General features: G+C 36.8%; 1 protein-coding gene across 1 annotated transcript; it reads left to right on the forward strand.

Annotated features, from left to right (window-relative positions):
* Positions 1 to 7,095: 7,095 nt before the first annotated feature.
* LOC148079645 (programmed cell death 1 ligand 1-like) lies at positions 7,096 to 12,391 on the forward strand. Its single transcript, XM_087792367.1, has 7 exons — positions 7,096 to 7,470; positions 7,538 to 7,800; positions 7,909 to 8,005; positions 8,497 to 8,763; positions 11,489 to 11,599; positions 11,681 to 11,777; positions 11,911 to 12,391. The coding sequence occupies exons 1-7, from the start codon at positions 7,419 to 7,421 to the stop codon at positions 12,380 to 12,382; spliced, it is 1,359 nt and encodes a 452-aa protein (XP_087648493.1). The 5' UTR covers positions 7,096 to 7,418; the 3' UTR covers positions 12,383 to 12,391.
* Positions 12,392 to 14,590: the final 2,199 nt, after the last annotated feature.

Raw genomic sequence — 14,590 nt, forward strand, 5'->3', positions numbered from 1 at the left:
TATATAATATGTAAAAAGAACTACACATTTATTTTAACTATCATAGAATTATACTCTTAAAAGCATAGTGAAAATGTATTATAATTAATTATAATTTATTTATAATTTATTAATTATGCTTCATGATGACCTTGACTACTATCCTGGTAAAAAATCGTATATACAAGAATAAAATTGCAGCTTATTTAGCTTAATAAATGTCAGAGCCTAATGACGAATCTCCTTTTTTAAGGTATTTTCTCGTCTTTCTGTTTGCTTGACGGCCCCTAACAACATTCACAGAATTGAATGTGGCCCTTATAGAATTATAATTGCCCACCTCTGCTATAGAGACTAGACTATACAGATTATACTAAACCATTCCATCTTGATGTGAGTGAAATGTATGATATTGTTCTTTGGGAGTTAGAGTTAAATAGTGAAAATGGTAAAAAATAGAGACTGAAAAACTGTAATAGGGAAGGTCAAAGAAAAAAGAATAGATTAAGAGATACATTAAAAGAAACACTGAGAAAAAATAAATATGACACTGCTGTATGTATTAATGATCTTGACCATCCTCTCTTCCTACTTCACATTTCCAATTGATCAACTCACAATTGGTCACATTTCATGTCACTTTTGGTGTTTTGTCTAGCTTATACTGCTTATCTGAAACAAGTTTGTCATTGACTGCTTGCACGTGTGTACGTTTGTTGATACCTTGTTCCTGTTTTTGTCTCTTCTACTCTCAATTTCTGATCTTGTGTTTGCTGTGCTGCCCCCTGCTTGTTTTCTCTTTACTTACTTCTTAATTGACTTGTTCTGACTCAATTGGTGGAATTATTTAATTATTACTTCATTCAATAATTTACATGTATCTAATTGGATAAGTATTCATGTTTAGTTTGTTTTCTTAATTTTTCAATTATTACATTTAAATTACATAAAATAAAATTACATTTTATTATTTTAACAATAAGTTACATTTACTACTGTTTTATTATTATTACTAAATAAGGGATTGGATTTTTATCTTTTTAATTATTGGAGGAATATTAAGTTATATGTTGTATTTGGTCTTTAGACAGTCACTCTTATTCCTCTTTGTCAATTGTGCTATATATATGCAACTAATTAGGAAGTTAAATAAATAATAATAAATAAATAATAAGTTTGACTTGAATAACTTTAATTAATTAGTATATGTTTGATTACATCTAATTGCATTTATTATTATCAAATTATTCAATTTAATTTTAAATGTATTGTTTTTATCATTAATATCTTAATTTACTATTTGTTTTATTGTTTATTATTATCTCGGATTTTATAATATTTTAATTATTTAATTAAAGTTTTGGTTATTAATTTAGATTTTTAGATTCTTCCTCTTTCATACTTTCATTTAATTATTTATTTTGGTAATTGCTTCTTTACCTATTATTTTTATCATTATTATCAATATTAATATTATTATTCATTTGTTCTATTCATTTATTGACCTCCAATTTCTAAGAGAAAAGTAACTAGCATAAAGGTGACAAGTTAAGGCTCCTGACAGGGAAGAAAAACAAGAAATGTTACTCATTTTGAAAATTCACAATAAATAGAATAGTTAAACAAAGTGATTCAACTTAGAGACTTGAAAGAGCTTCTATAAAAATAGAGAGATGATGATAGTTCTAGGCTCCTATCATAGATCCCTATTGGCCACTGGCTGGAGTGCATGGGTGTGGCAGGAGAAGAGGACGAGGGGATGGAAACAAACAAAGAATTTTGGTCCAGTTCCCTATTGGTGACACCTACGATTGAAGCGATTTTTCTGAGCTGTACAAACAAGAACTCAACCTCAACAACGATCTCCACCAAGAATGAACTTCTGCTCCAGAGAGGGTGGCCGCTGTGAATTGAACATCATCTGATCTCTCTGATCTTGAAAAAACTTTTGAGACTTCATTCCTATGATCCACCTTTGGGTCCCCAACACTGCACTATGAACTATGTCTGGGATGATGATGAACGTGATTATGAAGACAAATGGCACGATCTGCTCACAAACATGAACTTGACTCTTGTCTGCAGTGACATTTTTTGTGGGTCCTGATGGTGTAGCTGCTGAAGTTAAACTAACAGTGAACAGTTCATCCCAGAATAACATTCTCTGATTGCTCCACTCAGAGCTATGATGAAAGCAGACATAAGACACTAAACAAAAACTTGTGTGGTCAACTGATGCAGAATTTTATTTCAACGAATTAAAAGTGACTCTGTCTAGAGCTGCTGACTTGTCACCTCCAGACTATACTATAGAGACTAGACTATAGAGACTAGACTATAAAGACTATACTAAACCATTCCATCTTGATGTGAGTGAAATTTATGATGTTTTTTCTTTGGGAATTAGACTTAAATAGTGAAAATGGTAAAAATAGAGACTGAAAAACTTTAATAGGGAAGGTCAAAGAAAAAAGAATATATTAAGAGATAAATTAAAAGAAACACTGAGAAAAATAAATATGACATTCTTCTCTCTAGTTGAATAAACCAAACACCAATAGACCAAGAGGAAATCTCCTTGAAGTGAATATTAAAGAAAACTAGTTAAGAATAAGCAAAAGAGTATAAAATAAAAAATAAAAAAATAAAAAAATGATGCCTTCAGGAAAGAAAATAGTAAATAATATAAACGACAGTATCTTATCAGTCTCTAAATTACCTTTGTTAGAGATAAATCTACCTTAAATCTAAGTTGATCAAGAGAGCAAGAGATTGATGGAAAATAAACAAGTTGAGTTCTATATTAAAATATGGACTTGCAAGTGTAATTTATTGAAGGAATTGAATTATATTTGCATTGGAAACTAGTCTTCATCCATGACAAAATGATTTGATCTTAAACAAAGTAAACATAAAAAAAAAACCAAATTAATACTAGAGTTTAACAGTTCTTGGAGGACAACTTCAATATAAAGATGAAAAATGGGTTAATAATAAAAAATAAGGTTCTCAAAATGTGTGTGGGGTTCTATATCTAACAAAGGACAAGTAAATAAAATAAAATAAATAATCATTATAATTATAATCGGAAAAATACATTCATAAAGTAAGTCTTTGTTAGTGTTTTATTAATTGGTTAAAATGATGTCCAGAAATCCAACAACAGAAATTCTTATGTAGAAAAAACATAATAAAATAAATAAACGGCTGCAGAAATAGTTGCAAACAGTCACTATTTTCCATTTGATATTATACATTTACTTCAGCAATAGACTTTCAAACCAAATCTAGGAGGAATGATAATGATTCAACTTAGAATATCTTTGTTGCTGATAATGTCATATCATTGATGTCAAATTTAAGAGAGTCAATACCAAGAGTTTTATGATTAATTAAATGATTTGACGATAGATTGGAATATAAAGTTTGTCAAGAAAACATTTTTTAAATACAAATATATAAGGTTGTGATAGACTGGATAATAGGTTTGTTACATGTTTGGTGATTCTTGTTGCACGGTTCTGCCGATCAACACAGCTGAAGGAGGCTCTGTCCAGATTGCATTAATTTAGTTAAAATCTTTGGTGTAGGAAACAGCTTGAGAATAAGGTACAGTATATATTTTAACAAAATGTTTACTTCAATATAGGCTTATTAAATGTTAGTTATTTAGTGTAAATATGTTTGTTTTGATTATTTGGCATTCAATTAATTCAGTTTTAATGCATAATTATTATTATTATTATTATTATTATTAATAATTTATTTTTTTTGAGTTAAGAGAAATGCTCATAACGTATAATTGTATTCATTAAATGAATCTGTGTTTGCTCTGTTGCTTTCTCACCATATGTAATCTTTGTGTGGCACTATAAGGATGGTAGTTTAGCAGGTTTAGTTTGTGATCAGATTCGCGATTATTATTTTGTAATCAGACTTGTCTTTGTTTTATTGCATCATTATTTCATGATACAATAAGGGGGAATAGGTTAGGTTAGGTTAGGTAGAACTTTATTGATCCCTCAGAATGTAAGGAAATGACAACTTTACTGTAATCAATCATCTAGATTTAACACACATTTCAAATAATCACTTGATTAACTGATAAACTTTCATATTTAATATTAAATAATCATTGTCTTGCATTGCATCCATTCATTGCAACTACTCAGGTTCACAGGTCAGGTCAGATAAAGCCTTTCACACACTGAGAAAGATTAAACAATCCCAGATGAGAACTCACACTGAAATTGTGCAATATTTCCCATACATTTTGTAATAGCTTTGTAATTACAACTCTGATGGTCACCAAATTCATGTCACTTATGAAGTACCTTCATATTGGTCACCAAATACATGTCACTTATGAAGTACCTTCATATCAAGTTACTTGACATATTTTGTTCAAATTCCTCTCTGTATTATTACTTATAATATTAATTAATTAATAATTATTTAAAAAAAGTATTGAACCCTGTTTACTAGTGATGTGTCCGACTGTGCCGAGGCTTCGAAGCGTGTGTCGAGTAATCCAGGAAGATGTTCATGACTCGTGTATCGAGGTGTGTGTTGGTTACGTAGATGGTGACGTAGTGATGACGTTTGAGGCATCGCGACGTGACCGTTTCTTTAATCGCTCGTGAACTTCCCGCGAAACTCAAAATAAAAGTGGCCTCGAAACGCAATGGAGCTTCCCCCACATCTCTTGGATTGGCGGATTGTTGACTATAGCAAACTTTGGTTTACTAGTAGTCTCATGGAACCGGCGAGAAAAGGACGTCTTTCCCCGTGTGGCAGCATTTTGAGCAGATCTCTCCTAGTAAGGTATAATGATGTTGGAATATAGGCTGTGAATCACAGCCTGTGATTAATATATTCTCACAGACACATACACACACCCATTATTATATATACTATATACAGTATATATATATATATATATATATATATATACACACAGACCCATTATTATATTTTATATATACACATATAAAGTATATATATATATATATATATATATAAAAGATAATAATGGGTGTATATATATATATAGTTTCCATTGGACATGCCTTGTACTTATATCCATCTTTTTTTTTTTCATTTTGAAAAGGTGAAGTGTCTGTTGTGTTCCCAGGAAATTGGATACAACAACAACACTTCATCAATGCTGAGGCATTATAGGGCCCTGCATGAGAGCTTGGAGACGACCATTTAAATAAAAATGAATAATTATTAATATTATTATTAATTATTGCAAACTCTGCCAGTTACACAGAAGAATCCTCCGTTTCATGTCCTCTATTGCCATAAAGTGTATTTTAAAAGAAGAAGGAGATCGCCTCACCCACAGCTGCTGCATGATCGGTGACCGCTAAAACCTGAGGTAAGGAACACAGAGTCACAGCCCAGATTGGTGGATTAAATTGATATTTCTTTTCTACAAACCGACCAAAACGGACGACAAATTGTGAGTTAAAGACAAGTGGTGGAATGCTACATTTACATCAGTACGTATGATGGGCGAGGCCTGTGCACCGTAGAGACCGTTGACCGCCCATGTAATACTGCTGGCCCCCCAACTTCCCTCATGACATGGAGGAGGTGGGCTGTGGCTGTTGGGGACGGTCTACAGTTTGAAGATTGGGGGCTGTTCCCGGACGGCTGCAGCCCCATTACCCCCGCCCTGCCAAAAAAAAAAAAAAAGTTTAATGGCATCCCTGCCCACATAACCGTGGCCCCCCTGTGACCCAGGGGACTCTCACCAGAAGACCTGAGCCGGTACTTGGCCATTGTTCCCCTAGGCTCATGCGGTGGCGCTCGACCCGGCTACTGGCCGTGTTCACAGGGTATTGGGGGGGGGGGGGCTCCGCTGTCGCTGATGTAGTGGATCCCTATCTCCTTGGCTTGTCTTCTCGCGGTCCCCTTCTATGGACTTGGTGGCGGCCTGACGATCTGGGGGTCTTCCGTGGCCCGGCCTAGCCCCGGAGCTCTATCCCCTGACTGGTTTTCTGGCTGTCCCTTGGAGGGCGGGCCCTTGGCCCCTCTGCCTCCGTGCCTGCGCCTGGTGCCTCCCCCTCTTTGCTTCCTCGGTAGTCCTCGCCGGTGGTGGTCCGCTTTCTCGCTGGTGTTTGGGGTCGGGCTCGGCTCTGGTGGTTATCTCACCTGCCGGGTCCTGGTCTCCCGCACACAATCCGCCCCCCCCCCCTGTCCAACGACAACAGGAAATTGATGGAGGATCAGGAGTATCTGTCATTCTTTTTTTAGTCGACAAGTGAATCTACACTTTGACAAATGTATCGGGAGACAATCTTGATCCAGTTTATAGAGTTTTTCTTTTATTAACTGCAAATGAAAGTGTGTTGTTAAAGTAACAGTTGAATGTATTCAACATTATTTAATCATGTAATTTTAGGTAAAATAAAACTATTACAAAAAAAAAGAAAAAAGTGGCAGACGAGAATCAGTGTCTTCAAATCTGAGTACATGGTTCTCAGTCAGAAGAAGGTGGTAAGCCTTCTCTGGGTTGGGGAGGAGAATCTGCCCCAAGTGGAGTTTAAGTATCTTAGGGTTTTGTTCACAGGTATTGGGGCAGCGCAGTTACAGAACAGAGAAGGCAGGGCTAATAAAAGTACAAACAAAACAGCGCTGTTGACCTGAGTCTCACCAAGTGCTTCGTCTCTTGGAGGAGAGTTCACTCTCTTTGAGTTGTGAGGATGAAGATGACAGACCAAGGGCTGCCAGAGCTCTAACTGCATCATAGCAAGATTTAACTGGTTCTATAGTGTACTGTTTACGTTGAGAAAGCAACATTTTGTGAGTTTCACAAGAAACTCTTCGATAGTGGCAGGTGCATGGATGTTTTTCACGAGGCAGAGCCTTGAGGTCACCCATGATGACAGCTTGTAGAGGGCAGAGCATGCATGAAGTTTAATTTAGTCTTTGAAATTTAAATGATCGACAGTCGCGTGTTTTCTGATTGACTCAGATGTTTGTGTGGAATGTACGTAACGCTGCGGCAAACCCCAGAAAACCTTTACCAAACCTACTCCCAAGGGGGTTTTGGCTCAACCGGTTAAAACCGTTAAAAAACTGTTGATTTGCGTTCATACTAGGCATATTTCAACCGGTTAAGCACCTCTAGTCTATTCAATCAGTCCAAAACATCGCTACTGGGACGGTGAAGTACCAATAGAGTTGCTCATGTAACCAAGGTAATAAAATAATGTTATTTAGTGGACAGCTGACATTTGTACCTTCAGTCTCTGGACAACAAACCTCTTTTGGTATGAGTCCGGGCATGCAGGGTTGGACAAACAGCTGAGGACTGGTTGCATGAAGTAAAAACAATTGACAGTTGCAGTTCTTCCCTGATACGAATGTCTCAATGTTTCTCATAATTAAGCCGCAAACACTTCTCTGTGCTCTGTCTTTGAATCTAGATGGACCTTCTGGTTATGATCGTTCTGCTGATGTTCCAGTCTTGTGCCTCTGGTATGTTCTGCGTGTTGTTAAAATGTTGGTACAAATGTGTTTCATTCTTGTTTGTTCTCCCACACAGTGCTCTTCACCGTTGAGTTAGAGAAAGAAAGATATTACCCTAATTTCAGTGATGTGGTTCAAATGGGTTGCAAGTTCCAACCCATCCCTAAAGATCCTTTGAAAACCCTTCAGCTGTCATGGCATCGGATCGCTCCTGGCGTGGAGAGGGAAGTATACAGGATGGAAAATGGAAAAGAGCATTTTCAGCCAGTAAACTCCCACTTTGGAGTGCGAGTCAAGCTTCTTCTACCCCAGCTGAACGAAGGATGGACTAAGTTGAAGGTCTTTAAAAACTTAACATTATATCTCAAAGAAAGTCAAATTTGCAACATTGGTGTTTATTATCACACAATCATGACTAACCTTTAGTTTTCTTTGTTTTATCTTTAGCTGTCTGACCTTCGAATAAATGACTCGGGTGTTTACCAATGCTTGGTTCAATACGACATATTCAGAGACTACAAGGAGATTCTTTTATTTGTCGAAGGTGAAGATGCCTTTTTACAACGCATGGCATGATCTGTTTGTTATATCGCCGACTGTGTCTGGTGACGTAGGTCATTTTTACTGAAACAGTACCTTCTCTGGGTCATTTCATGATATCTTAGAGTTGTAAACATGGGTGGGAATTCATTTAAAAGAATCTGACTGTTACGACTACATATTTTTAAAAGCACTGTTTCTGACTGCGATAGTGTCAGAATGGTGTACTGCAATGTCATAAAATCTATTTCCTCTGCCAATTATACACATGTACATTGGTTTAAAAAACCAGAGAAAGTATCTTGTTGAACCTTCAACTTGTGAATAGTTAGCCAGAGCTAGCTAGCCTTATTGAACCCATACGCTGTTATATATTATATAATAAATGCAGTTGTTTGTTTACTCTTTCTGTTCCTGTTAAACATAGGATCTTTGTTTTGTTTAAACTTTTATCACGATGACTGAAAGTAGAACTTGTCTATCTTCTTTCTCCAGCTCCGTTTACAAACGTAACCAAACGGATTCATTTGTCAAGAGACGAACAGCAGGTCAACCTAACCTGTGAGTCAGAGGGTTATCCCGCAACCTCCGTCACATGGACTGATGTTCAACACCGACCAGTCAACGCCAGAACCTCTACTGAAAAAACACCAGAACAACTCATTAGACTCGTCAGTCACATTGTCGTCAACTCATCCCAAGCCAATAACTACACGTGTCGGTTTGAAGGAGGAGCCTCCTCTGCCACGTTTACCATTCCAGGTAAAATTGTATTTTTCTTGCTGACCTAAGCATTCCATTTATAAACTGTCTATTTCAAAAACCTAATGAAACGATTTAAATGAGCAACAAGAGTGAACAAAATCAAAACCAGGATCACAAGAAGAAGGGAAGACGAGTGGAAGGGAAAGATCGTTTTAACCACCAGACAATGAGTGACATTCGCTTGGTTTTCTTGGTTTTCTTTCTATAGCTTTTGCTAGTTCTGAACAGGCGAGCATCAGCGGTTAGAAGCCGTACAAGTCAATGTTTTCTTTCCTAAATATCATTGAAACACATACAGAACTGTTTGAGTTATTTCGCTAACGGACAGCAGCAAACAAAACCCAACAACAACCAAAAACTGCATACGACAGACTTGCAAAGAGAAGTGAAGGTAAGATCTTCGGAGGAGACAAGATAGGATCACATGAGTCACTTCACATGGAAGTGGGTGAAGAACACGTCGGACCCAGATCTGACTTCGTGGCCCTGTCACGTTGAACCTCCAACACATTCTCATCTCATTAACTCTCAGGTGGATTTTAAGGTAAGGTAAGGTAAAACTTTATTGATCCCTCAGGAGGTCTCCTTCGGGAAATTGTTTAATTTCCTAATAATAATTATTAGGAAATAATTTTCCTGAAGTTTCAACAGTATGATCCAACAACAAATGGTCAACTGGAGTTAACATTTTACCTTCCCTGGCATTAGCTGGAAAGAAGTGCTTTTGTTGAAGAACAAACATACACCTGCCAACAACGATGCTTCAAGAACGAGGTTAGAGGGAGAATGGTGTGATGGTGTCAGGTGATGGAAGCAGAGAAGAGCTTTGAAGATAATACCATACATGCCCATTGTCAGCGCAGATAAATGGAGGGGGGATTTCAGAGGAGAATCGAAACCGCTGTTAATCTAATTCCAGTCCAGCTACTCACGCACTTAAGAGTCCCATGACTATGACGGAAAGCTCTCTGTTGGTCATTTCAACCACAAAGAGCTTCCTCTTCTGTCTATCAGTGACACATTCTTTGTTTGTCTCGGCTGTTGCACTATATCTGTTTTGCAGAAGCATGTTTCCTCCACTTGAGAACGATTAATAGATTAGTGTTGAAAACCTAACCTTTTCCAAACACTGACACAAGTCTTATTGCTGTCAGACATTGGGCGCCTGAATATTGATTGGGTTTTTTTTAGCTGCTCTCCATTGGGTAAAATTCGAAGTAATGGATCGACCAACCAAACTATCACCGATGACAGACCACGTGACTCATCTGTAAAAGCTCGGCCATGTAGCTTGTATGAGAAATATGATGGTTAAGTTGCTATAGCCCTTAAGCCACGAAGCCTCAACCATTTGTAAAACTTGTTCTGAAGGACTTGAGTGAAAAGAACAGAACCTTGTTGAATCAGTTGAATACATTTGTGTTGACAATAATGTCGCCTGATACAAAAAAAATTAAACCTGAGTTTTGTCTTTCAGAGGATCTCCAAACAGACCAGGGGAAGGACAACAAAGTTGTCAGAACCAGATTTGTAGGTTCCACGGTGGTTGCAGCGCTCATTGTCGCTTCGGTGTTACTTGTTGTCTATCTTCGTCGTAAAGGTGAGAAACTACCAAACCAAGTTTGTGATTGAGAGAGAGAGAAAAAAACCTTATTACAAAGAAGCACATATGCAGACAGTCCAACCATGATGAGAACACAAGGGTGCTGGGCACAAGACTCCTCGTAGGCCATGAGTTATAGAGTCAGTGAACTTTCTCCTAGTACATTCCTCAGTCCATGGTTAGTACATAGACTTATGATCCAGGAGATTTCAGATGGTGTCAGAAGACAAGAGGCGGGAGGTTAGTAGACCATCAGTAGACAAAACAATTAGGGCTCTTGTGTCCGGGGGAGTATAGATTGGTATTACAGTCATTTGTTTGAGACAGGATGGGACTTTTAAAAAGTATATAAAGTCATATTGTCAAAGTAATTGATCATATAGTTGATAAGCGATGTGCAGACAGCTGTTGACCTGACTTGTTGATAGGATGAATTCTCACACTTTTAATCCACACCTGAAGCAAAGAAGAAACTCAAGCTGTACTCAGACCTTTCCATTCTGAGCAGAGAGGAAGTAACTGCCCTGAAATTGAATTCTTAATAACTCTTCAGCAGCATTTACAAATGCTAGTATGTATTTTAAACATCAGATGTTCATTCCATTTTTTGTTACATTAATATCTTTGTATAAAATGTATTACCTCGTCAAAGGAGGATTTTCCCCCCAATCTTCTGCTGAGTGTTGTGTCGGGAAGTGCTTCCACCTGAGCTAATGGCTTCAAATTATGTATTTGGTATTTAAAGAGCTACTAATTTGAAAACCAAACTCTCCTGACTCACTCACATGTTGTCTTTCTCTCCAAGATGCAGTAAGTCTCTCATCATGACCATGTTTTGAAGTTATTACTTTATAAAGTTCTCCCCCTTCTGAAATCTCGGCGAACGAGGGGTTACAACGCATTATGACGTAATAATGTTCTTCACTCCTGCTCCAGCTAGCTTTATTTGTACAATGAGTCCCTTTCTGGATTAATGACATGTGGTGAAAAACCTTGACATTTGACCAATCACAGCAGACTGGTGGTGGTTATGGTAAGCAAAAAAAGAAAAAGGGGGCGGGGCTTAAGCACATTTTTTCTAAAGTAGATTTTTGAAGATATAAAAGTGAGGAGAGTGATTCCTGATTATACCTCCTCAAAATCATAAATCTGACATGTATCTGTTTCTTTTTTTGTGCGTTAAAGGTCGAAAGTCCCCGACGGGCACTGACGGTGAAAGACTGACTTTAAGTGAGATCAAGTCTTAACGTTTCAGTAATTCTCAATAATTCCAATGAAATCTCTGTTGAATCGTGACTGTTTTGATTTCAGCGGAGGATCTCAGCACGAATCTGAAGAGCTCTTACTCCAACATAAGGTTTCAGGACTTGATCCCAGTGCAGGGCATAAGACAGAGGATACGGAACAGGTGATGATTCGTTGCCCCTGACATCAGTTCCAGGTTTAATTTGCATTGAATTTGTATTTGGCATTTCATTTGAATGTCCCTCACCTCGTTTATTTCGTCCTTGTGCTATCTTCGATGTGACTTTTTTTTCCAGGGAGGGTCAAACTGTCCCGCTGTCGTCAATTCTCCCTAAAACCGGAGAAATGGTTCTAGTGGAGGGTCCACCCGGAAGTGAGAAGAAATCCTTAGCCCGCATGCTAATGGGTTCTTGGGTGAGTGATTCCGTGGACGACCATCAAGATATCGACCTCAGCAACGTCCATCTTCTCCTCTACGTTGACGCCTCTGAGACAGAAGAAGACTTGCTTGACACCATTAAGAGTCAGCTTCCTGTCGAAGAAACGTTAAAACGAGACGAGCTCAGGAGAGTGATGACCAGTAACACTTGTCTCTTGGTGTTGGACGGGTATGAGGAGGAGAGTTCAACCCTCGACGATTCACTGATGACGTTTGTCAAGGAAATGGGAAAATGCAGTTTACTGGTCATGTCGTTAACGGATGGATGTCCAGATTTCAAGCAAACAATTGTCAAGAGTGAAAATATGCTGACGCTGGAAAAATTGTGAGCCTCATGTTTCCACATAAGATGGGCGCTAGCAAGCAGAGAGATCTATCGCAGACTTCTTCGAATGCCAGAACGCAAAGATCTCACAAAATGGTGGATCCTTATAGTAGAATATTCAGGTTAACGCCTCTAGTCAATTGTACATTCAGGATTGGTCAGTAACTGTAAACACTTGATTCTAAGATGGCCGCCGCACTTTGTGACCTGTGCCTGTGAGTTTTTGCAGTCAGTGAATGCAATGCAAGACAATGATTATTTAATATGAATTAAATATATAAGATTATCAGTTAATCAAGTTACTATTTGAAATGTGTGTTAAATCTAGGTGATTGATTACAGTAAAGTTGTCATTTCTTTACAAAAGCAATGCAAAAATAAATACATCAGATGATAACTACTGTTGAAGGTATTTTTAAGCATTATATTGGCATGGTTTTATTTATTTATTTATATAGATACGAAGAATGACACTGCTAAGGTTTTGTGTACAGTGTCTGTTTGGTTAACTGTTCAGGATTTTATACCAATAAACACTCATTTATATTTGATTTTGAGACAATACGCAAAAACTTTTATCTTAAAACATTGAGAGATTCTCTATTGTGGTAAAAATAAACAAGTGAGTGAATAGTTCGTAGGCGGCGTATAAGGGACCGTCTACCAATAGACGAATACCGAAAAAGGGTTGACTTCTTTTCATTCCCATCTTTATAACTCCTTCATTTTAGGTTTTATGGTCACCATCCTCATGTTACTAAAGAAGGGCCTCCATATATATGTTACTACACTCATTCGTTTTTTTTTACATTTCTTTTTGAAATCACTATTTTCATTCAATATTTCACATACATTTTGTAATAACTTTGTAATTACAACTCCGATGGTCACCAAATTCATGTCACTTATGGAGAACCTTCATATCAAGTTACTACACTAATTGGTTTTTCAAATTTCATCTTTAAATTTTCAAAATCACCATTTTTGTGCAATATTTCACATACATTTTGAAGTAGCTTTGTAAAAACTAATGAGTGTAGTAACTTGCTATGTGATGCCATGAATTTGGTGACCATCAGAGTTGTAATTACAAAGCTATTCCAAAATGTATGTGAAATATTTCACAAAAATAGTGATATAAAAAGAGTTTAGAGGAAAATTAAAAAAAACTAATGAGTGAAGTAACTTGATATGGAAGTACTATATAAGTGACATGAATTTGGTGAGTATCACAGTTGTAATTACAAAGCTATAACAAAATTTAGGTGAAATATTGAACAAATATGGTGATTTTGAAAATGTAAAGATGAAATTTGAAAATCTAATGAGTGTAGTAACTTGATATGGAAGTACTGCATAAGTGACATGAATTTGGTGACCATTAGCGCTTTCAATATGTTTATATTACAACATTTTTTATGAAAGATTCCATGTAAATATAGATATGAAAGAATTTAGAGGAAATTAAAAAAAAACTAAATAGTAAAGTAACATGATATGGATGATTGTGACAAAATGTGTACATAACAGTACAAAATGGGTAATAAATAGTGCATGTATTAACCAAATAACTATTAACTAAAACAATACACTAAAATGTAAAAACAAAACAATAACAATGATTGGAGTGACAATATATGAAGGTTAGTTATTTGTGTAAAAAATACGTTTTAAAGAAAGTCTGCTAGTTAAAATCAGACAATATTTTTCACCACTACATTCTTGTCATCGTAAGTAATTTGTAGACGGTCCCTCATCTGATGGCGCGCCTGCGGAGGCTCTTTTTACGCTATTTTTGCTTTTTTTTTTTAAGTATAATGAAATAGTCTTGCAGATTCGTTGGATCCTTGAGTTAGTGAGAGACAAAGTCCGGTCCAATATAGTCTGGCAAAAAGATTTATTAAAGATGTTACACAAGACGTATAACAACGAGAGGTGTACAGAGCTCTGAGTTACGAGTGTGAAAACACGCGCATATATTCTAACAAGGCCGTTATCTACTGTTGTGAAAACACGCGCATATATTCTTACAAGGCCGTTGTCCGTTGTTATGTCTGACTCATAGGGTTAAAGTTACAGACAGAAGTTATTGACACGTTTCCTGAGTGTTCGGGCTTGACCTTTATTGAATAGAACACTCAGCACGTGTCACCCGAACAAATACAGGTGATAAGGTTATGCAAACAGATTGACAGAAATATAATGAGGCTTC

This window comes from Callionymus lyra, chromosome 5 (genome assembly GCF_982586985.1).
Source record: "Callionymus lyra chromosome 5, fCalLyr1.hap1.1, whole genome shotgun sequence".
NCBI lineage: Eukaryota > Metazoa > Chordata > Actinopteri > Syngnathiformes > Callionymidae > Callionymus > Callionymus lyra.

Excerpts from the sequence above, each read along its gene's own strand:
- LOC148079645 (XM_087792367.1), top strand. The coding sequence starts at position 7,419 with ATGGACCTTCTGGTTATGATCGTTCTGCTGATGTTCCAGTCTTGTGCC. Across the intron at positions 8,006-8,496 it reads GATTCTTTTATTTGTCGAAG|CTCCGTTTACAAACGTAACC; the intron begins GTGAAGATGCCT and ends TTCTTTCTCCAG. Across the intron at positions 11,778-11,910 it reads AGACAGAGGATACGGAACAG|GGAGGGTCAAACTGTCCCGC; the intron begins GTGATGATTCGT and ends TTTTTTTTCCAG.